The following is a 25,421-nucleotide window of genomic DNA, read 5'->3' as shown; positions in this document are numbered from 1 at the left end:
ATACAGTTTTTTTTGTTTAAATATGTTTTTATTGGTTTTTTAGAGAGAGAGGAAGGGAGAGGGAGAGAGAGATAGGGACATCAATGGTGAGAGAGAATTATGATCGGCTGCCTCCTGCATGCCCCTACTGAGGATCGAGCCCACAACCCAGGCATGTTCCCTGACCAGCAATCAAACCAGTGATCTCTTGGTTCATGGGTTGATGCTCAATCACTGAGCCATACTGGCAAGGCAGAATATAGTTTTACAACTTGTTTTTTCAACTACTCTTCCTGTTAGAACACAAAGTACTCTCTTCCATATGAGTTATATTACAAAAGTCCTTAGTATTTTTTTGAAATGCCTCATCATGTTTTATCCCAGGGTTAGCAATGGCCCCATTTTCATTTTAGGGTTATAATAGCAAGTGGTAGACCATAGGTTTTTTGTTATTCTACCATCTATTTTGTTGAGTGTTAATAGTTCTTCGTTAAACTTTTACTGTAATAATTTAATTCTTTTTATTAAATTGAAGATATTAATACTAATTATCTTCACAGTTAATTTTTTCATAATTTTACATTATGTACTTTGGATAAGTTGCTTTATAAATTTGTTAGACTGTTTTTTGAGTATCAAATACATGAAGGTATATAGGTTCTTTGTAAACTCTGAAAGTATATATCCTTTTAAGTAATATTATTATGAAACTGTTACAGATAACATTATTTGGATGCTTGAAATGTTTTAGCCCTATTCTAAGTGCTTTACAGATATTCTCTCACACCAACCCTGTGAGGTGGTACTATTGTTATCTCTACAGATGATGAATTGGGGACAGGTAAGTTACTTACCCTAAATCACATTGCTAGGAAGTTGTAGAACTGGAATTTAAATCCAGGCCATCATTCCTCTAGTGGAGGAAATGCATTACTTACCCTTTAGAAAGAGGTAATTTCCATTTATTCTCAGATTTCAAATGGTTTATGGCATTTGTACAAATTTACTTCAGCTTTATTGTCATTTTACAAAATAATTGTCTCGGGACATCAGAAAGCTGAGTGTAGAGGTTACTTGTTCTCTGGCAGGAACACTAACCCTGCCCACAGGTGAAGAGTAGCCTATATAATCCTATATAATAAAAGGTTAATATGCAAATCAACCAAATAATCCTTCCCTTGAACAATCAGTCACTACAATGCACAGTGACCACTAGGGGGCAGACACTCAATGCAGGAGCTGCCCCCTGGTGGTTAGTGCACTCCCACAGGGAGAGTGCTGCTCAGTCAGAAGCCCTGAGCCCGGCTCACACTTGGCAAGTGCAGCGGAAGTGGCGGGAACCTCTCCTGCCTCCACAACAGTGCTAAGGATGTCCAACTGCTGGCTTAGGCCCACTCCCTATGGAGAGAGGGCCTAAGCCATCAGTCGGACATCCCCCAAGGGCTCCCAGACTGCAAGAGGCTGCAGGCCAGGCTGAGGGACCCCCCCCCCCCACCACACACACACACACACACACAGTGCACGAATTTCATACTGGGCCTCTAGTTCTGTTTATAAAGAGAAGGAATTACTCATGCCTTGTTGAGAATCTGAACTCTGCTTTAACTGCATTGTGAACTTACTGGTTCTCTGTTGGTGAGAACTGCAGCATCTGACCAGGGTCTCTTAAGACTGGCCAGTTAAGTTCCTAATATATTCTTCTTGTTCACTTCTTTCTTATGCTCTCAAACTCCCTGCCCCAAGCTACTGTAGGAGAGGAAAAATAATTTTCCCTCTACTGTTCTGAGTTCTTGGCTGAGACTTCTGTAATAAAAGACAGATTAACAAGAGAAAAACAAACAGAAGTTTGTTACTGTCTACCTCATGTATACATCAGAGATACCCAGGGTAGAATGAGTAATTCCTGAAGTGGCTTCGAATAAATGCTTAAAGCATGGGGAGAAATGTCCTAACCGGTTTGGCTCAGTAGATAAAGTGTCAGCTTGCAGACTGAAGGGTCCCAGGTTTGATTCTGGTCAGGGGCATGTACCTGGGTTGCAGGCACATCCCCAGTAGGGAGTGTGCAGGAGGCAGCTGATTGATGTTTCTCTCTCATCGATGTTTCTAACTCTCTATCCCTCTCCCTTCCTCTCTGTAAAAAAATCAATAAAATATATTTTTAAAAAAAAGAATGGGAGAGAGAATGTAGGCTTCTTAGGAGAGTAAATGATTTTTAGGAAAGATGAATGGCCCTTAGAAGAACAGATAGGAGTTTGTGACAAAATTCATCTGGGTGTGGTGGTCTCTCTTAAACTCCTTTCCTTGTAATCTTCTCATTTTGTTCCCCTTAATAAGAGACCATATTTCCTGGTTGATTAAACTATTGACAAGAGGATTTATTTTGAATGCATTTTGGAAGATCTTCCTGTAGGCCAGTGATGGCGAACCTATGACACGCGTGTCAGAGGTGACACGCGAACTCATTTTTTGGGTTGATTTTTCTTTGTTAAATGGCATTTAAATATATAAAATAAATATCAAAAATATAAGTCTTTGTTTTACTATGGTTGCAAATATCAAAAAATTTCTATATGTGACACGGCACCAGAGTTAAGTTAGGGTTTTTCAAAATGCTGACACGCCGAGCTCAAAAGGTTCACCATCACTGCTTTTAGGCAGATAAGGAAAGTTCAGAGAAATCCCCTCCCTGTTTTTGCCATTTTTCAAGTGTCTCCCACTCAAAATAATGAATATGCCAAAGGAGCATATTTTAGATGGCATGTCTTGATCTCCTATAATCATATTATGGGGCAGCATGAAGTAGCACTTATCTGCAAGATTTTGTTGTTGTTATTCTAGTAGTACATAGTTGATTGAAGGTATAGGCAGAAAAGGTGTGTGTTTGTAACATGATGGGTTTGGTGATTTTCAGGGAAGGTGCCTTACAAACAATACAAATTTTAGTTTTTTTAAAAGCGGAATCCTTACATTCATAACGTAACCAAATTGGCTTTATTACAAAATTATTACAGTAAAATGATAAGATATAGGGAGTCTGTATTTCCAAATCTAAACAATTTGCAGGTTGAGAGATCTTAGAGATAATTTCTTTAAAGTGAGAACATATCTTTCCCCAGGGGAATGTGCTCTGTTCCAATAAAAGTGTCCAACATGGTAGTTAAGCTGCAACAAAATTTTGAACTACTGTAAATTATTTTATGAATCCAACATGCCAGTTTTCTTCATGGGGATCCACAGAATACTTTTAGAGTTTCACTGAATACCTATTCATATAACTACTTTTCAGAGGTTGACATACTTATGGTCAAAGTTGATATCTATGCTATCAGATTGGGAGAAGAATCTAGAGAATAGAGGAGGTTATCATCATGGATCTTGCATTTTGTTAGGGAATTGAAGTTATTTGGTGCTACTAATTCTTGATTTACTGATCTAATAAAATATATGTGAAAATGTATATTATTCAACTGCTATGCCTTTAAGATACCTGTGAATGTGTTAGTAGTTTCTACCAAGAGAGTACTGAGTTTAAAGCGTCTTCTGGAAATAATTTCATGAAATATAATTATTAAACATATTTTCGTTATACAGGGATCAACCTATGAGGATGAAACTAATAACATCAACTTTGTTATTTCAAAAATAAATGAAATCATGGCTCATAATTCACCAATTTTGATTATTCAAAGATGGATACGTGGTTTCCTAGTTAGAAAAATTTTGAGGTATGTTTATTTTCTCTACTATTTGAATATTAAACTAAAATGTTAAGAAAATCAATGATAAAAAGGCATCTCTCCAATGATATTCATTTTTGCATTCCTATTAAAACAGTACTTTATAGATGACTTGAACTAGTTTTAAGAAACACACCACAATAAGTAGCAATTAGAGGCAAATATAGTAATAGCTTATAATATTTGGCATAATAAAAATTTGATACTTTTTTTTTAAAAAAATTGACCATATATATATATATAACTAATAAAGTTTTTATTAATTACTAATTGAGTAATTCTGACAGTATTTCTCTTAAATTAAAAAAAACAGCAATCTAAAACATACTGAATTTCCCCTTTAATGGGATGAAGTAGAAATATAAACCATGTTCTATATAATGGGGTACAATAGAAATATAAACCATAAAACATATATTAGGATTTCATATTTTGTTTGAATGTGAAGATAATTTTGGTGAAACATCTGCTACCCTATGAATCTACATTGTCATTTGGTTAATTGTATTTTTCTTTCTCTTTGTTCCTTGCATTGTTTCCAGTAGCTGACATTTACAAATAGACGAATACCTTTCTTGGCAGAATCTCTGAACACTGAACTTGGGGAGACAAGATAGGGTACTCTGTCATCAATTTCTATATATCTTAGTCATACCAAACATCACATATAGGAAAAAGTAAATGAATATTTTTATATAGCTTATTTTCAGATGCTAAATGATAGAATACAGAAGATAGAAATGAAATTTGACCCTGAAATATAGGTAGGATTAAAATAGATCTAGAATTGGGCAATGACAGCCTCTGAGAAACCCAGATTAGGAAGTTTCATTGAAATGATATTCAGCATTGTGTGGTAGGCAGAGGGAATGGTCTCCTGCATTAGCCTGCATGGCTAAATCATAGACGGCAGTAGCCCTGTTAGAGAGAGAAAAGTATGAGGATCAACTGACCATAATACGGTGCCTGCAACTTCTGAAGAAGAGGTTCCATATACTTTTCAAACTAAGGTCAAAGTGTGAGAGAATTTGGGCTCACAGTGGAAATAAGTAAAATTATATGGAATAAAAGATGTGGAAGAGGATCAGGCAGCTGCTGACAGGTGCATATTTATTTAAAATATTATTTCTGTCTCATCTTTCTTTAAATTTAGTGTGAGTTTTATATGAAATAAAGATCTAATTAAAGGGACTTATCTTTAGCTTATGCTCCTACAATTGAATTTTTCACCCTTAGAATCAAGATTTCCTGTATATGCATGTAACATGAGATTAAAAACCTTGTGCATGGAAATGGTATCTCAAAATTTAGCATGCATGAATAGAATTTGAATAAGATTTGTGGGGAAAGATGTCTGTAATCTATATATATAAAAGGCTAATATGCTAAGTGTCCGACTATCCGACTGGTCACTATGACCGCACTGACCACCAGGGGTGGGTGGCGGTGGAGCAGGACTGGGGACTGGCGAGCAGGTGGAAGGCAGACCTCTTTGTCCCTCCCCCCGGCCCACAGGCTCCGATCAGTTGCCATGTGATGAATGGGATGGGTGGTGGTGGCAGGGCAGGACTGGGGACTGGTGAGTGGGCATAAGATGGCTCAGATTGCAGGCTAGGCCTAGGTATCCTACCCGCATACAACTTTGTGCGCGCTGGGCCTCTAGTATAATATAACATGTTATATAATGGTACAGTAGCTTTGTGTATTACTTTACAAAAATAACATGACTTTATTGTTACTAAATTATTTTTACTGCAATATACTTTTTCATGTTTAAAGTTTTAAATGTAATTAGCTCACTCAATCCACACAGCAATTATGTGAGATAAATATAATTATTTCATAGATACTATAAGAGACAAATTGAGGATTAGTAAAAAAAAGGTAGATGAAAAGAAGAGAAAGTATTACATTTATATATTTAATACAAATATAATACGAAGAAAACTAAGGCATTTATTTTAGTAGTAGAATATCTCCCCAAACTCTTTATATTTATATAGTAGACCTAGTAGGTAGCATCAATGTCAGATAGAGGGATTATAATATGCTTGCTGTAGTTTTCTGGTTGCGTGTTTATGAATAGCTCATTAGTTAAAATTCCTTTCATAAAATAATTAAAGCAAGTACTTTTCTTATCCTTCCTGCATAAAAATTTGGAAAATTATAGGTTATGTTGCATCTGAAGTTTTTATCTGCAAACAATAGAAGCTAACTCTAAATGACTGAGGGAATAATGTAATTTGTTGGAGGTTTATCCTGGAAGCTCACGGAATATTCAGGAAGCCACAGTAATTGAACTTGAGAAATAAGTAGCAATGAGAGGCAATGCAGAGCCAAGACTCCACCAGAGAAAGAGTTTGCTCAGGGAGCTTCCATTTACTAACTATATGACACCTTGTCATTCTGCTGCAGTTGTCCTTGGGCTTTTGGATAATTCCTAAAACAAGTATAAATTCAGGGAGAAAGCATTAAATAGGCTGATGCTAAGTTATATGACAATGTCTTAGCTCTTAGGAAAGTGGGAAAGGAATTATCTGTTCCCTTAAGTCAGCCATACATTGGAGATAACAATATATCAATACAGGTAACCAGAATGGCAGGGTCTTCAGGTACTATGCAGCTTCACTAAATGTACATTAAATTCATTTTGGTTTGCGTAGCCATCTATATATATAAAAGCCTAAGCAACCGAATGACCAGTTGTTATGAAGCACACTCAATGCAGGAGCTTCCCCCTGGTGGTCAGTGCACTCTCACAGCTGGAGCACCACTCAGCTGACCGATGGGCACCAGATGCAGGAATCATGGCTGGCCACAGCAGCCTGGACACCACAGGGGAGGGGCAGCGAGCCTACTGAGCAGCAGCAGTGACAGTCACAGTGGGGCCAAGATGAGCAGGAGCAGCAGGCGGCATTGGACTGCCAGTTTGGGTCTGATTCCCATAGGCTATGCCGAGGGACCACACCAGTGCACAAATCCATGCACCGCACCTTTAGTATTATTATAATAGGCAAGACTAATACGTTTTCTAGGATCTCTAGAATATTTTTGTAAGTTACAAATTTCTTATTTTAAATTTAATTCACAATTAAGTTTGTAAATGTATATATCAATATCCAAATATGTATATATGCACTTGTTTTCTGTTCTTCTCCAAATGTCTATAAGGTAGAATGGGAGAAAAAATATTTGTGTTTGTATATGTGTGTGTGTGTGTGTGTGTGTGTGTTCATGTATGTATGTTTCAGAATATGATATAGATCAAGGGTTTACAAAATTCAGCTTGTGGGCACAATTCGACGTGGCTTGTTACACAAGAAGAATGCTTTTTTATATTTTTAAAGAATTGTAAATACATAGAAGAGTATACAACACAACCAAATATATACTGCAAAAACCTAAATTATTTACTCTCTGGCTCTTTATGGAAAAAGTTTTTGATCCTGATATAGAAGGCTATGCACAACACAAGGAGAAAATTTCTATTTTAATTGAATTTTGATCCGATGAATAATTTCATTGCTGGTTTTGTTATGCATGTTACTAGTTTTTGAGTTGAATTTAAACATTGCTTGGAGCTGTGCTCAAGAAAGCAAGAAAAACTTTTTTCCCCTAATTTTTAGGTTGGTAGAAAAATGTCAATTTAATTTTCCTGAACTATAAAATTTATATGAAGGATAAAATTGCATAATCTGCCGAACCGGTTTGGCTCAGTGGATAGAGCGTCGGCCTGCGGACTTGGGGGTCCCAGGTTCGATTCCGGTCAAGGGCATGTACCTTGGTTGCGGGCACATCCCCACTGGGGGGCATGCAGGAGGCAGCTGATCAATGTCTCTGGCTCTCTATCCCTCTTCCCTTCTTCTCTGTAAAAAAGCAATAAAAATATATTTTTAAAAAATTGCATAATCCTAACTAATAATAGACAGAGTAATTGACCGTACCTTCGCTATGCCTTCCATTGGCTAATCAACACAATATGCAAATTAACGACCAACAAAGATGGCATTTAATTTGCATATGTAGGCTCCAAGCAGCGGAGCGAAGACTGAAGAGAGAAGGTGGCTCTGGCTGGGGCCGTGAAGACGGAGGACGGAAGGCGGCTCAGGCCAGAGCAAAGGCCTGGGTCTCGGGTGCTGGAGGAAAACCGGTGCCCACAGCCAGGAGAAGGGAAGGCCTATTGCATGAATCTCTTTGTGCAACAGGCCTCTAGTTATAAATAAAACTACAGAAACTCATTGTAGGTAACTTATGATATAATAACTAACTTTGAAATCTATATTATTAATTGCCCCATAATTGTTTGATATGTGGATATCCTGGAATCATGACAAATGTTTGCAAATAAGACTCCCTGTGAAAGAAAAATTGATTATAATCTAGGGAATTAGACGATAGGTTGTAACTGAGCTACCAGTTGGTTTATCAAACTTAAGGGCAACTTACTAGGGGGAAAAGAAAACAAACAAGATTTATGACCTGGAGATTATTATGATAAGCAAAATAAGTCAGTCAGAGAAAGACAAGTATTAAATGTCTTACTCATATGTGGAATCTAAAGAAAAATATAAACTGATGAACAAAATAGTTCCAGAGACATAGAAACTTGGAACAGACTGATGAATCTCAGAGGGAAGATGGTGGTTGGTGTGTGATTAACCAATGAACTTATATGCATATGCATAACCCAAGTACACAGATAATAGTATGGTGAAGGCCTGGGGCAGGGTGGGGAGGCTAGAAGAGGTAAATGGAAGGGAAAAAAGGTACATCTATATTACTTTCAAGAATAAAGATTAAATACATAAATAAATAAATAAATAAATAAATAAATAAAAAATAGATTTACTAACTTGAAGGTCCCCAAACAGGGTAAAGAATAAATAGGTCATAGCTGATTCTAAGACAAAATCTTTGAACATTAATATCTATGAATGCATTTTTTATATATACTATTAATCCTCTGCTAGTTTTTAAATGGGTGTGAATTATCAAATAATACTCAACATAGTAATGTCAAAATGTATATGATGCAGGAAATTATTAGCCTCATTTCAAATTATTCACATTAAAGACTTTATAAGAATTTTATAATGTACTTTACATGATTTCATAATATAAAAGCATTAGAGGCAACTTTTCAGTAATACATCTATTATTTGGATGGTAATTGACTGTTACATGCAGTGTATGTTTTGACTCCTTATTTTGGAATTATGAAAAGGAATTATAATAGTCTATTATTTTTTATAATAAATTATGTAATTTTGAATGCTGATTTTGTTCAATAGTGACTACATTATTTATATATAATAGATTAATTCCTACCTTATAAAATAGGTATATCAAAAATAGAAGTAGCACTCATTTTTTTCAAAGTAAATCCTATTTTAAATGATAAATTTAGATCAACATTCCTGTGAAAATATTTGAGTAAGGTGAATTTGCCAGATATAAATGATTTAAAATAAAATCTATCTTTGCATATGGTTTGGATCGTTAATCATAATCTGTAAAGACAAGGTACAGATTCAATCCAGGGTTATCTAAAATTTGCAGCTTTAAAATTAACATAGTTTAATACTCTCTTGGAACATAGATGTGCTCTCCTCTACTATTTACTAAACAAAAATATTTTGTTAAAATACTATTAAATGACTGAAAATATTTTATGATTGTGTAAGCAACTTAATAATCTTACCTAATAATAGACAAACATGCAAATTGACCATCCCTCCACTATGCTCATCAGCCAATCTGATGAGTATGCAAATTAAACCAACAAAGATAGCATTTAATTTGCATACATAGGCACCCAGTGGCCTGGGTCCCAGGAATATCATCGGCACCCAAGTCACTCAGAGGTAGGCCCTGTGTGGGCCTTGAGCAGTCTAGGAAGGGCCTGAGCCAGGGGGCTCCTGGACAGGGCCAAGCCTGCAATCAGAGCCAAGGGGCCCCCTTCCCTGACCTAACAACTTGGCCAGAGGCATTAGGCCTGGGCAGGGGCAGAGCTGGCGATCGCAGAGAGCTGGGCAGGGGCTGAGCTGGCTATCAGTGTGACTACAGAGGGCACACCTTTCTAACTGCTCATTGGGTAAGCCCCCTGTATGCCACTGGTAATATTCTTAGTAACTTGGGTAATAAGAATCCAAAAAGGTGTTCTAGGGTTTTTCTACCTCACTCCTGGAGAAAAAAAGGAAGCTCCTCTGCTGGAAGGCTAAGAAATGTCATATTCTGCCCTAGCTGGTTTGGCTCAGTGGATAGAGCCTTGGCCTGCCCATTGCAGGGTCTGGGTTCAATTCTGACTAAGGGCATGTACCTAGGTTGCAGGCTCCTCCCTGCAGGGCCTAGGTCAGGGCTCATTCAGGAGGCAACCAATCAAAGTGTTCCTCTCACATTGATGTTTCTCTCTGTCTTTTCCTCTCTCTTCCACATTCTCTAAAAATCAACGGAAACATATCCTCAGGTGAGGATAAAGAAAAAAAGAAAGAAATGTCATATACTATGAAAGACACATCTTGAAAACGCCTAAAGAAAGTTGTCATTTTTTCATGGTGAAGGGACTGGAGTCTGTGTTGATGAAAACACCTTGGTGGCTGCGGTGACTGGCACTGGCTGCAGCAGCAGGGTAATGGGGCTGGTGCCTTCCCTGATCAGCCCAGTCACCTCCCACAAAGGGAGGCCAGACTGCAGCTTAGGCCCACTCTCCAAGGGAAGCAGGGAGCAGGCCTAAGCCGTCACTAGGACATCCCCTGAGGGATCCCAGTATGTGAGAGGGAGCAGGCTGGACTGAGGGACTACTCCCCCCAGTGCACAAATTTTGTGCACCGTGCCCCTAGTTTAACATAAATAAAATAAATTGTATCTGGTCTTATATCTTTCTGAGTTTAGTAATGTCTCTACTTAAATTTTCATAATTAGACTGAATCATTTATTTTTTTTAAGTTTACACAGAATACTTTTAATTTTACTAACACTTTACAAAATGTTTTGATTTTTTTTTGAAGCTCAGAATAAAAAATAGACTTAGATCTTAGTCTTTCTGGAAACTAGTTTTCCATTTTTGAAGTGGTATGAGAAGCAGAATATTTTTATGATTGTTTTCTTTCAAAATGAGTGAGCTTCTACATGGATACACAAGCAAGCTTTATTACCATCTTCTTGTCCTCATTAGATTCATTAGCAAACTAATGGCATACAGAGGTGAATAGACTCATTCTAACCTTGTGTGGTTCTTCCTGCACTTGGGGCAGAGCAGTACATCCATAAACAGAATTCAGGAAATGTAATAATAGTCTTGTTGCCTGGGTACCTTGCCCTGATGATTCAAGCTATCATAGCAGGATCACTCCTGTCTGCCTTCTCTTTCAGATGAGGACAGTTCTGACTCTCTTAAGCCTTTGTTGCCATTCCCAGAAACAAGTCTCCTTTATAAATATATAGTTCAAAACAAATCACATGCAACACATGGCACTTAAATGTAAGCTACTCTAACAGCAACCTTTGTATCTGTGACCTATGCATTTTGACTACCTACTTCAGAAGACAGTTTATTAAACAAAATCAGAAAGTTTCATTATAATGAATCCTTTTCTTGGAGTAGACTGGATGTAGATGTAATTAACTTTGCTTATGAAATGTCAGAGAATACTTTTAGGAGATCTTGCTGGAACTGAAGCTTTAATAATTGGATCTGATTATCGCATTTAATAGAATAACTAAGAACTAGTCATTTTTCTTTTGCTCTTTTCAAAATTTCCTTTTTTTGTTTTTGGATTTTAATAGTTTTACTATGAGGTGTCTGAATGTGGATCTTTGCACTTATTCATTTTATAATTTGTTGAGCCCTTAGATTTATAGATTAATGTTTTCTTTAGATTCCAGACAGTTTTAGACATTAGTTCTAATATATATTTTTATTTTCTTCTCTCTTCTTTTATTATTCCTATGTTGGTGGACCTAATGATACTGCAAATTTCTTTGTGGGTCTAGTCACTTGTCTTCAATATTTTTTCTCTCTGTCAGCATAATTTTTATCAATGTTTTCAAGATTTCTGATTTTTTTCTACCAATTAAAATATGCTGTTGAACTAGTTGAGCAAACATTTTCAGTTATTATACTTTTTAATCTCAGAATTTTCATTTGGTTCTTTTTTAGTAATTTCTGTGTCTTTATTGATAATCTGTATTTGAGAAGATATCATTGTTATACCTCTCTTTACTTAAGATTTATTTCCTTTAAGCATATTTTTAATAGCTGCTTTGAAGCCTTTATCTGTTTTGTCTGTCATCTGTTCCCTTTCAAAAGCAGTTCCAAAGGCCTGCTCTTTTTATCTGTCTAGTTTACACTTTTGTCTTTCTTTGCCTGTCATAGTTTTTTTGTTGAAAACTGGACATTTTAGATAGTATAGTGCAACAACTCTGGATACTGATCTCTTCACCCAGGACTCGTTTTTGCTTGTTAATTTATTTCATGACTAGGTGGACTATTTTAGTGACGTCTATTTCCCCCTCATTGAGCAGCCTGTGATACTGCTCCTTAGCGTACACACCCTTGGCCTGTGCAGTCGCCCTTGGGGTGATAGTGGTTGTAGCAGGGCTCTCTTTGACTATCTCTTTCTCTGATTTCTCTGTTAAGCTGTTTGAAATCTTTGATATCACAACTATTATTAGCCTCCACTAATTGCCAGCTGATTTCTCTATGGTTTTCAACAATATTTTGAGAAATTTCTCCATAGCCTGACCCTTTAAAAAAGTAACTTGAAAAATATCTTAGAAAATCTAATCTAGGCAAGAGTAGCTAAGAGGTCTTGGGCTTTCCTCCTCTTCTCAGCCCTCACTTGTAGGGCGGAAGCTCTCACCCAGCTGCAACAGGTAGAAAATAGTAGAGCTCTGATCACCAGTGTTCTCAGCAAGTAGAGAGCAAGTATAATTATATTATACATAGTTAAGAGAACTGTAAACCATCTTGAAGTTGACCAAAGAGAACCAGGAGAAAAGACAGCTAAGAAGAGCTCTTCTGGGATCAGAGAAAAACTTGCGAAAGGCTGAAAGTTTTATAACATTCAAAAACATCACTACTAAGTGTGATATTAGTTTGTTTAATCCATTTATCAGGTAATATTTCAAATATATTGGGTTACATAAAACATAATATTAAAGTTAGCTTCACTTATTTCTTTCAACCTTTTTTAAGTAGGACTTACAGAAAATTTAAAATTATTTTGTGGCTTACATTATATTCTGTTGAACACAGCTACTCTACAGTAATTTCCCTAGATGGAAATAAAAATAACTTCTTCACTGGAAAGGAAAAATAAAGATAGGTTACCTTATATTTTTCTAGATAATTTAGTCATGTTCTTTCTGCCATACTATATAATAGAGCTAATATGCTAATTAGACAGTGGAACGACCTTCTGGAGGACCTTTCAGAATGATCAGTGGGTGGGGGGTGAGGCTGCAAGGCAGCAGGGGCGGTGAGGGCCAAGGCAGCCATGGCTGCGAGGGCCAGCTCTTGCACGAATTTCGTGCATCGGGCCTCTAGTTATGTTATAAAATGCAGAGTCAGATATAAGTATAGAATTGCTTGTGGATTCAAATCACCACATATTTCTCATCACTCATTTATCACATGATGAATATTGATGGACAAACTTTAGTACCTAAGTAGTATAATGTATTATTAAAATAAATATTACATTAAATTTACCACCATGTTTTCTAAGATGTATTTTCCTTCTTTTTTTTTTTTTGGTCAAAATACTAAATGACTACTTTCCCCCTTTATTATTCAGCCACTATTTTTCATATAAAAAACCTCAAGAAAAATTTATTAGTGAATGTAAAACAAAATGGGCTTACAAACACAAAAAATATGAAGATATGATTTTTAAGGATCTCATTATTAAGCCTGAAACAAATATAACAGGAAAGCTTGCACGAAAGAAACATGTAAGTCGAATTAATTACTTTTTTTGAAATATTTTTATTTAAGATACTATAATTATAATTTTTGTAACATTTTAAGGAAAAATATATTGTATCATAATGTTAATATTCTACTTGTGATTTTCTTGATGTGAAAAAAGTCATATAATAATGTAGTACAAATATAATTTTGTGATATATTAATTACTCTTATCACGACCATTTTATAATTTATGCTTTATGTATGTATATATGTTTTTTCTCTTGTGAATTATAAATAGATATTAATAGTAGTATAAAATTACTTCTTAGTAGTTTAAAACATTTATATTTAGTTTATTAAAGGCTGGTAATTCCACATATGGCATAATATTAATTCACTACATGATGCTAAATTATGTACTGCTTTGAGGACACAGTGGAAATAAAAGGAAACATATTTATTGAGTGCCTGCTGTGTACCAGGCACTGCGCTAGATATTTTGCATGTAATATGTAATTTATTTTTCACAACACTGTAAGTTAGATATTTTTATCTCATTTTTATAAACAGGAAAACTATGTCAGAGGAGTTAGTTAATTTACCAACCTACACAGTTAAGTAACATTGCTGGGACTTATCTTCAGGTCTTCTGACACCAGAGTTTATGCATTTTGTTTTGACTTGGACATTAGGTAATGGTAGAAATGAAGACGATATTGTAGTATAATTAACAAAAATGAACTTTTTATTATTTGTAAAGCACTGTGTTTGTGATAACATTTTTATATGTGGACTTTTCCTGAGTAGCCTGAGCTACAAATATTTCTATTATACTAACATTATTAGGAGGGTCTACAAAAAGGTCCAGACTGCCATTAGTTTGATTGCAATGTAATTGAGGACATGTGTTCTAAATATAGCACAGAGATATCCTCAAGCCCTTAAATCTCACAAATTATTCATTGAATAGAAACATAGTTTTAAAAGGCAAAAGCATCCTACTCAAAACTTTTCCTCATGAGCATTCAGTGCCAACTATATTAATTTACTCCAGATGATAATATGCTTTATTAAACTATAAAGTTCATGTGAAATGTCTTTTGGGCCTCTATGTAGAATATAAATTTACTGATTTTAGGCATGACACTTGCTTTCTATATGTTTTAAACAGAGGAGTCTTTTACTGAATAATGTAACCAATTTGGATATGCTGATAACCAATTTGGATGGATGGATAGATAGATAGATAGATAGATAGATAGATAGATAGATACTAGAGGCCCAATGCATGAAGATTCATGCAAGAATAGGCCTTCCTTCCCCTGGCTGCCGGCACTGGCTTTCCTCCAGCACCCAGGACCCGTGCTCTGGCCGCTGCCAGGCACCTGAGACCTGGGCTGCTTTGCTTCAACTGCCACCACCACCCACCGGGGGCATGCTCCAAGCCGCACCGTGGCCACTCGGAGCACACTCCCTCCCCTGGTGTGTGTCCGCTGGGGCTGGGGGAGGCACGCTGGGGGCGGCACGCAATCCCCTCCTGCCCATCTGCGCATACAGCTCCTCCTGAGCTATCCTGATACAGCCTCCTCCTGAGCTGGTCATGACCATTATGCTGTCCTTGCCTAATTTGCATATTACCTCTTTATATATAGATATATTAGTGTGTATAAATGTGTATATGTGTGTGTGTATATGTATATATATATATATATATATATACACACACACATATATATATATTTAGAAATACTCATATACAGAGATATATATATATCCATATACACATATCCATAATTTATATATCCATATACATAGATCTTGGTTATGTTATGGCAAGTGACTATTATGGGCATCAATAGGAGTAAAATATTCATATTACAAAGGTTATTTTATATAATATCTATGTAGTTATATAGAATATATCATTATATATTGGGATTTAGAAGTGTTTTGAATGTTATGAATATTAATTGCTTTGAGAAAGTTCATTGGTGTTATTGATGCTAACCACATCATTATTAATGTCATTTTTATTAACAACTATTTATTTATATTTTATAAATATATACATTGTTGTATGCTTTTTCATAGTGTGTAGCTATCATTCATAGAACATTATAGAAGTTATCTTCAGCTCAATTTCTTAAAGTAATTGAAATGAATTTTAATTACAAGATTCATCTCTGAATATTTTGTATAAAATTTTTGTTCCATCTTCTGCTGGATTTATTTGTACCCTCTTCTTTAGCTCACTTAGTTATTCTTTAACTGTTTTTACTGCTCATATATCTAGTCTTTAGTGACTTGGAGCTTGGTTTATTAAAAACTATAGTGAGACAATTGATACCCTACAGTGCTTAAGAGAACCTAGGATCCAAGAACATTGAGTTAGGGAGTAGGTAAAAGGGAGGAGGTGAGAAAGTATTGCCATTTAACATTAGGAGTTCATTTTACAAAAGATGGCCTTATCAAAGTAATGAAAAGATTAGTCAAGAACTGAATTCAAGTTTTAGTATTTAGTAAAAGTGATCAATGGCTGAATCTGCTTCTATTTTGGGATGAAGGGTTGTGTCTAAAGGGTTTACAACTTCATATATATATATATATATATATATATATATATCCCTAATATGCAAATAGACTGAACTGCAGAACCAAACAACCGGTCGCTATGACGTGCGCTGACCACCAGGGGGCGCACGTGGAACATGGTGGGCATTGGCAGCAGGCAGCAAAGTGTGGAACATGGTGGTCATTGGCCACAGCGGGATGGTGGAGCAGGTGAGCAGAGGCGCCAAACCAAGGTGGGGCGCCAGTCGCTGTCATGGGAAGAGCCTTTGATGAATACTGAAAATTCTTTGCTTCTGCGTGCCATGGTCCCACTAGGCGCTTGCACCTGCTGCCGGCGCCGGCCCCGCTTGCACCCGCTGCCAGCACCAGAGCCGCCACTCGCAACCATTGCTGGTGCCTGGCGCCGGCCTCGATTGCCCCTCAGGGCTTCTTCACCTCCCCCTGCTCCTGAGGGGGAATTGGGGCCGGCAGCCATCACTCAGACCCGCTGCCAGTGATGGCCTTGCTCGCACCCACTGCTGGTGCTGGAGTCGCCGCTCACACCCACTGCCAGCGCCCAGCGCCAGTTCCAATCGGCACCCTCAGTGGGTGCGAGTTGTGGCTATCAGCCTTGATAGCCCCAGAGGGCTTCTCCACCTCCCCCTGCTCCTGAGGGGTGATTGGGGCAGCAGCCGCCTCTCGCACCCACTGATGGTGCCAGCCCCAATTGCTCCACGCCTTCAGTGGGTGTGAGCAGGGCCAGCACCGTCAGCGTGTGGGAGCAGCGGTAGCAGGAGCAGGGCTGCCAGCAGATAGGGGGCTAGGGGACGCGGCAGGAGGGGCTGGGTGGGGGCACAGAGGAGGGCCGAGACCTGCCTGTGCCCACCACAGCCTCGCAGCCCACAGTTCCTTTCTAGGTGCGTGAATTCATGCACTGGGCCCTTAGTATTCATGGAAAGAGCCAGAGGAGTGAGTTCAAGTTGCATTCATTCAATAAATGTGCTTCAAAGCCAGAAGTTCACAGAAACACCAGAGTTCATGGTGCAAGAATAAACTTTAAATGAGATACAAAACCGAAAGTCAGGAGCCAAGAGGAAGGAATCTGTGAAAAACTTGGTCAGAATGGAAGAAATTAAGGATCTGAAATAATCACTAGAAACATTTTTTTAAATATTGGAATTATGGTGATAATTCGACTGCCATAATTCTACATTTTAGGGAAACTTGTATATTATTATAATGGCTTTCAGGAAAATCTGGAAACTAAATCTAGATTATTATTGATTTTGCTGGGACACCCAAGATTATTATAAATCTGCTTTGGCATAGTCAACCCTTTTTCTCAAAGGATACCAAGGAAAAGATATGTACAAGGAATAATAGCAAACAAAGCAGTTACTAACTGGGGCTTTGGCCTAAAATTTCATTGCAATTTTTTAGTAGTCTGGGCTAGACTATGAGATATTCTTTTTTATCTATTCTTTGTTAGCTTGAATAGTCTCTTTTTATTATTTCCTAAATTGCAACCATGAATTTTATAAGGGATATTTTATGAAAAAAAGTCACACCCACTGGAGCCAAAATGAAAGAGATTCAGAGGGGAAAGCAATCTGCCATATATTTATCTCTGAGGCAGCTTAATTGTTCCCTTTCCACCCACCCGCACCCTCTTATCTGATACTTCCTTAAGCTGGTTTAGTCATATTTTGTTAGGAAGGAAAAGAAAGCATGAAAGACTTAAGAAAGAGTGCTGGTCAGGAACCATCACATCCTTGGTCTTAACACTTCTGGAGAGAGTGCATATGTTCTCCCTAGTCATCAGCAAAATGAGGAAAGGGATCAGTAGAGCAATCCAATCCTATTTCTGTGGAAGGGATCTCTTACTTGGCACCACTTCTAACACATTGAGTGTTTACATCTTGCATTTCTTTATGGCATTGCATAGTTCCTGGAAACACCAGATATAATCTAATATGGCAGTTACCTATACTAAGGTAAGACTTGCTTTAGAACTGTTGATTTGGTTTAATTCTAGAATAGTTTATTGATTTTTTTTTCCTTCCAAAGATTCATTTTTCTCATTACTAAAATCTTGTCATGTTTTTTGTAAAACAAAATAATTTTTTCTCAAATATAATTCTCCTGTGAACCCTTTCCATTAATTATTACTAAATATATTTTCCTGAAGGTTTATAGATTTATTTTTTAAACCTGATGAACTTTTGGTCTTTTACTATATTATAATTTTTGATAAAGGTTCAAAAATATAACTAACTTTTAAATTATAATACTTATGCATGGAAAATACATGAGAGCATTGTTATCAAGATTTTCATAGTGCTATTTAAGTGTCAGAATGTTAGGTAATTATTCCTTTTTTTCTGATAGTTTTTCTTTTTTTCTAATCAGAAATCATGTTTTATTTACATAATAAAAGAAAGATATTTCATTGTGGATAAAAAGATTATACCTGCATTATTTATAACATAAATATGGAAATATTGCTTTCAGGAACCTCTATTTTGTATCATAGTTCACATAATCAGTTCTCTTTTTTATAGTTAACTAGAAGCCCAATGTACAAAATTCTTGCAAGGGGTTCGGCCCCCGCTGCCGCAGCTTCGTCTGGAAGGTTGTCCAGTCTAATTAGCATATTACCCTTTTATTATTATAGATAAATATTATGTTTTTAGAGTACTTTCAGGTTCATAGCAAAATTAGTGGAAAGACAGAGTTCCCATGTATTCCCTGTCCCACACATGCACAACCTTTCATGCAGTGATGCATTTGCTATAATCTATGAACCTATATTAACCAATCATTATCTCCAAAAGTCCATAGTTTACATTAGGGTTTACTCTTGACTTGTATAGTCTATGAGTTGTGACAAATATATAATGACATGTATCTCCCATTAGAGAGTATCATACAGAATAAATTTATTGCCTTAAAAATCCTCTGTGCTCTTCATAGTCATCCCTCCCTCCCCCTACCTCTTAGCAACCAATAATTCTTTTACTGTTTTTTATAGATTTTCCTTTTCCAGAATGTCATATAGTTGGAATCATATAGTTTGTAGCCTTTTAAGATTGACATCTTTCACTTAGTAATATGTATTTAAGTTTCCTCCATGCCCTTGTATGGCTTAGTAGCTCATTATTTTTGAGCACTAAATTGTATTTCATTGCTACTATTACAGGCACCTCTCACTGACACCAGAGAGGTGTTACCAGAAGGGACAGCCCCCTGAGTCAGTGAAAGAGGGCTGTCCCCAACCTCTATCCTTGTCTTCTCATATAAATGAGTTTATATGAGACCCTGACTGCCTTGGGAAAAGCCAATTTATTAAAAGCAATTAAACATGCACCTTTATTGAAAAAGCAAAAGCAAAGCAAGCAAACATATATATCTGGCTCGTGAAGCGCAGACGGGTTCTCAGGTAATCTGAAGATCAAGTTGAGTGGGGGTCAGAGGCATCATACACCCTCCTGTCCATAGAATTCAAAATTCCTCTGACTATTTTGGTATGGGATTAATTCTCCAGGTTCCTTTTTTACTTTGTTGTGGCTTTCCAGAATTCATGAAAAGTACCTGGCAACTTTATCTTGCCAATCCTTGAGACTGCTGGATTCTCTGCTTAAGGAGTAAAACGACCTTTTTTTCCCTTTCCCCTTTCCACCTGCCTTCCTGCATTCGCTCATGAGGGAGGTTTTTTAACCATTTGCTCTGTGGCCTTGGCTGAGGAAGATAATAGGTTTGCTGGTTACAAGCGGGCTGTAAATTGCCCGCACTGTTTGGCCTTGTTTTAATTTTTCTGTCTCAGTTTCCCTCTTCCTCCTGCCCTGAAATCCTATAACAGTCTGCTCCTGCAAGGTAAACATCCTTGCAGTTTGGAGCTCGACCCTGCTCAGCCCTGCACTTATGTCTGTACTTTCTTCTTCTTCCCCCGCTTACCCAGTCTGCCTAACCCTGTTTCTAACTCCTCTCAGTACTACAGTTTATTTATTCATCTACCTATTGTAGGATATCTTGGTTACTTCCAAGTGTTGGCAATTATGAACAAAGTTGCTGTACATATCTTTGTGAAGTGTTTGTGTGGACATAACATTTTTTATTGGGGGAGGGGTAAAGACAAGGGAACATGAATGCTGGATCATATGGTAAGAACATGTTTGTTTGTTTAAATAAAAAATTTCTTCTAAAGTTGCTGTACCATTTTGCATTCCCCCCCAGTAATGCATGGAAGTTTCTATTCCTCCATATCTTCACTGGCACTAGGTGTTGTCAGTGTTGTGGATTTTAGTGAGTCTAAGAGGTGTGTAATAGTATCTTATTGATGCTTTAATTTGAAATTCCCCAATGACATATTTTTATATGTGTATCTTCTTTGGTGAAGTTTAGTTTTCTTTTGACTATAGAAAAATGAGATGATTTATCACATTGTCTACGTGAGTAGCAGAGGAAAGAGAAAGATTCTCCTTACTCTGGGCCCCTGCATTGCACAGGGCACCAGTGCGTTTACATCGAGGTCTATGTGGAAGTCATTCCCTCGAGTTGTGCAGAGCACAGCTTGCATGGCAGTGCCAGGTGGCCCTAATTTTCTAAATCCAAGTACCTAATCATATTTGAAGCAGTTTTTTTTTGTACCTACTTTAAGTTCAGGTAAATATGGAGGAAGGGGAAAGAATAATCAGCTCCATTTGCAAACCACAAAATATTGAATCTACTTTTGCCCTCTTTAATTTAACAGTAAATGATACTAAGGTTGATTGAGAACATTGATCTTATATCAAACTCAGGAGATGTGGAATGAGTCACCTCATTTTATTGTGAATTGTTAAAAAGAAAATTATGGATAAATACTTTAAATTTTTAAAATTTTATTGTTTTGTGAAGTGAGAGTCCTTCCTTATACTGGAAACAGACCTTTATTATCAATGAGCTTCTGGGATGTTGTTTTAGCTTATATAATTCTAAGAAAGAAGCTTTGTAACAAAGTGCTTATATCTTCTCTAAAAATTGCCGTTTCTTGTTCTCTGACAGTCATTTTGGGGCCCCATCATCATTGCAGTTCATTTCAGATGGGTATTTTTTTAAATACATAGACTGTTCGTAGCACTGTTACAAACTCGAAGGCAGTGGTTCTCAACCTTGACTGCACATTAGAATCACCTGGGAATCTTTTTAAAATCCTGATTTCTGGGCCTCATCCTCCAGAAATTCTGTTTCTTTGTTATGGGGTGGGGCCACAACATTAGTAACAAAGAAACAGTATTTCCGGAGGATGAGGCCCAGAAATCAGAATTTTAAAAAGATTCCCAGGTGATTCTAATGTGCAGCCAAGGTTGAGAACCACTGCTCTAAGGCCTTAAAAATTGAAGTCAAGCAAGTTCTATGCTGAAACTTGTAGGGGCAGGGAAAGCACTGAAAAACGTTCACTGGGTAGGGACTGATTATATAAAGTGTGGAATTGCAAGGAGTATACAAATTCAAATTCAGATTAGTCTGTTTTCTACCTCTAAAGGGGATCATGAAAGAAATTGGAGTTATCCTGAATATTAAGACTTTTGGGAAGTAGTGGCTTTTAATGTCAGGTAGAAGTATGAGATACTTACCAGAAGAGTTTATAAGGGCAGATACTAGGGCTACCAGAGCTAAGGATAATTTAATTTGTGTTTAATTCAGCCTTTTTTAGCGATCCTTAGAAGCAATAATGATGGCTTAGAACTACAGCTGTTGCTTAATGACCTCAGCAATGCAAAAAGGGCTAAACTTAGCCATCTAATAAAGTTTTACAGGTATTTATTATGTGCTTTCTAGGTTTCAGGCCATATGTTCCTCACTGACAGGAAAAATAAAATAGAGACTGTTTCCTTTAATAAAAGATTTTACTGAGGCTAAATGGAGAAGACGTGGAGCTAGATGAATAAACCTAGGACAGAAGCAGACAAGGATAGTATTAGTTACCATTTATAGATGCTCAGATGAAAGGAATGCAGTTAGCTGACAACTTCAACTGTTAAGTTTTTTTAGGGTCCACCTCTGCTGTCAAGTTGAGGTCACACTATTCTCTAGGCGCCCTCCCTCAATTCCTGATTAAGGCAGAGTTACAAGGACCTGGCCACTTCTGCGCAGTGTGGGACTCTCAGATAGACAGCCTTGGCTTCAGGGTTGGTGGTTGGTTGGCAGAAACTTTGACTCTCCCTGCTTACTCTTATTCCTCCATTTTCCTATAACGTGTGTACTTCCCAAATAAACCTTTTGTGCACTTAACTATGTTTTGATATCTCCTTCCTGGAAAAACCAACCTGGGACACCATTTATTATGCTTAGCTCCATAGGTGTGGATAAGATGGATTTGAAACCAAGCAATTGTAGAATTAGTTTTGAAAAGCAGAAGGGAGATGTAGATTAATACATACTCTTAGATACAAAACTGTGGGGTTGTCAAGGTCAAATGAGAGATCACTAGAAAAAGAACATTGAGTAGAGGATTTACATAATAGCATAACACATCTGGAAAGATAAAGGGTTAGGAAGTGTAATGTGCTTATAATAATACTCCACAAATACTTTGTGCTTTGAGGTGAATAAAGGAAAATTAAATTACTTAAAACTCAGATATAGAAATTGGGAGTTACAATGGGGATATAAATTTGCTATATGTTAATTATATTGCCATCTTTTTAACATCTTTCTATATAATATTCTTCTTGTGTCTATTTAATCAAACACAATATCTTTTTTTGGTTAATCCTCACCCAAGGATATTTCTTCCATTGATTTTTAGAGAGAGTGGCAGGCAGGGAGGGAGGCAGCAGGAGGAGGGGGAGAGAGAGAGTGAGAGGAAGAGAAAGAGAGAGAGAGACATGTAAGAGAGACACATTGATTGATTGCCTCCCACATGCTCCCAACCAGAACATTGTTTTATATCACTGATAGACCATGTGTTATAGAGTACATTTCATGGCCTTTATCATCACAAAATCCGCTTTACCTGTATACTTTTAGGCAATAGATATATACTTACATATGTTTATACATACACTCTAATTTCAGTGCTCTTCTTACTTCAGCATACTATGAGCAAATCAAGAGTGAGTGGAATATTTTATTCTTTAGGAATTTCTGATTTAGCTGAGGTACTAGAATAGTGACCAATATATCTATATATGTAAGCACCATGTGTGCAGTCAAACATACAAATAATTGAAAGTCAAAAAATAAAAGATCAAAAGTAAAATTAAAAGTACACACACACACACACACACACACACAAAATAAACACCACACAAAACAAAACAAACATAAAAAAACTTCTTGACCAAAGCTATGAAGGTGAGAATTAGCTTGGTACATGTATAAATGGAAAAGACATTATCCTAACTATACTAACAGATTTGTGAGAGGAATTGTGGAAACTGAAGTTGGATAGGGCTGTTAATGGACATACTAATTTTTAAACTATTATTTGATATGAAAAAGTGTGCATTTAATATAGTGCATTTATGCATATTATATTATTTAGAATTAAGTTACATTTGTTATTCAAACTTTTGTATAAGATGGTGGAGAACCAGATGTTAGGATGATTATTTAATTGTTTTAATTATAATATAAAGGGGAAAGTAAAGTGTAGAATCTTACATCCATTAGCCTAAAGTTTTCCAGGTAGTGAAATATTATGGACAGATGACAAGAGAATGTAGGAAGGTTTCCAGAGTCTAGATGAATGATAATAATAAAGGCTATAGATTTCAGTAATTTATGGGCCCCTTAAAATTTTGTTTCAGTTTACCTTTTCAATGTTTTTTTTCTTAATATTTTATAAACAATACATATCAGCTTGTTTAGTATTTTTACCTTTCTCTTCAGGTTCCTTGTTTATTCTTACTTGTTTGCCCCATGTTTTCCATCTACACTAATAAAGAGAAACATGCAAATTAACCATCACTCCACCACTCCGCTACACCTACCAGCCAATTAGGAGCAAGTATGCAAATTAACCCAACTAAGATGGCGGCGGCCACGGAGCTGGAGTGAGCAGGAGGCTTGGGTTGCCCCTGGCGATGGAGGAAGCCAAGCTTCTTGCCTCCCCTGGCCAGCCCTGGGCTCCGCTCAAGGCTACAAAGTTTCAATTATAGAAGACAAATAAATCCCAGATACCTGCTTCCAGCCCGCCCTGGCCTCTGCTCAAGGAGGCGCTGAAAAAAAAAAAAGAAAAAAAGGAGAGGCTGGGAGCTTGGGTCATCGGGGGGCGTGGTCAGCCTGAAAATGACCATCAGCCCCTCACCCAGGCTGGCCAGGCACCCCAGTGGGGACCCCCACCCTGATCCGGGACACTCTTCAGGGCAAACCAGCTGGCCCTCACCCGTGCACCAGACCTCTATCTATACTAATAAAAGGGTAATATGCTAATTAGACTGGGAAACTTTCCAGGAGACCTTCCAGACATTCTACTGGACAAAGCCATGGTGGCGGGGCCAAGGTAGAGGCGGTTAGAGGCAAAGAGGGGAGGGCAGTTGTGGGTGATCAGGCCAGGATGGGACGGCAGTTGTGGGTGATCAGGCTGATGGGGGGTGGGGCCATTGGGGGTAAGCAGACCAGCAGGGAGGCCAGTTGGGGATGAGCAGGCCATCAGTGGGGGTCAGTTGGAAGTGATCAGGACAGTAAGTACTGGTCTGGAGCGGCTTATTGTCTCCAACTTTAGGCCCTAGAATGGGAAGTAGAATAGAGTTTTATCTTGGAGATTTAGTAGCTCCAGAGGAAGGAAAATATGACTTCAGAAATAGAGTATTATATCTTACAAACAGCTCTTCCTTCAGAAGAGAACCATTGCTGCATATCGTGAGAGATTCCAGTAGTAGGATTAAGCTCGGGAAAAATAACTATATTTGAACTTGGCTACTATGAATCAGCTATTATTTGAGAGCATTGAATCTTTTTCATAGATAGGGATAATAAGATCAAAAAGCACTGCTATGGGTCCTCCCTCCAATGCACCTGCATTCCAGCACATTACCTTCTTTCAACAATTATGCCATCAGACAATATCCATCTCAAAATAGACACTAAAATGCCTTTGTTCATTCACCTAATGCCCAGCCCCAAACCTCCTTCCTGAATCTGATCTTTACTTCCTTTTGTTTATGAATGAGATTATTTCCAGCATTATACCTCATTATCTGTTTCCTTCTTTGCTTCAATTCGCAGCATTAACTAAAAGGATAAAGTCACTGATG

At 37.3% G+C, this 25,421-nt stretch overlaps 1 protein-coding gene across 1 annotated transcript in view; it reads left to right on the top strand.

The window, feature by feature from the left end:
* LRRIQ3 (leucine rich repeats and IQ motif containing 3) overlaps positions 1–25,421 on the top strand; it is a 96,684-nt gene that overhangs the window by 24,852 nt on the left and 46,411 nt on the right. The window contains exons 4-5 of the mRNA XM_070403378.1: positions 3,571–3,704; positions 13,514–13,670. Coding sequence (XP_070259479.1) covers positions 3,571–3,704; positions 13,514–13,670 — 291 coding nt within the window. The remainder of the gene's footprint in view (positions 1–3,570; positions 3,705–13,513; positions 13,671–25,421) is intronic.

The sequence above is a fragment of the Myotis yumanensis genome, unplaced genomic scaffold (assembly GCF_028538775.1).
Source record: "Myotis yumanensis isolate MYYU_CA2020_CCGP unplaced genomic scaffold, mMyoYum1.0.hap1 SCAF_2, whole genome shotgun sequence".
Classification (NCBI taxonomy): Eukaryota; Metazoa; Chordata; class Mammalia; order Chiroptera; family Vespertilionidae; genus Myotis; species Myotis yumanensis.
Note: the sequence above shows the minus strand (reverse complement) of the source record. Positions and strands in the feature narration are given on the sequence as shown.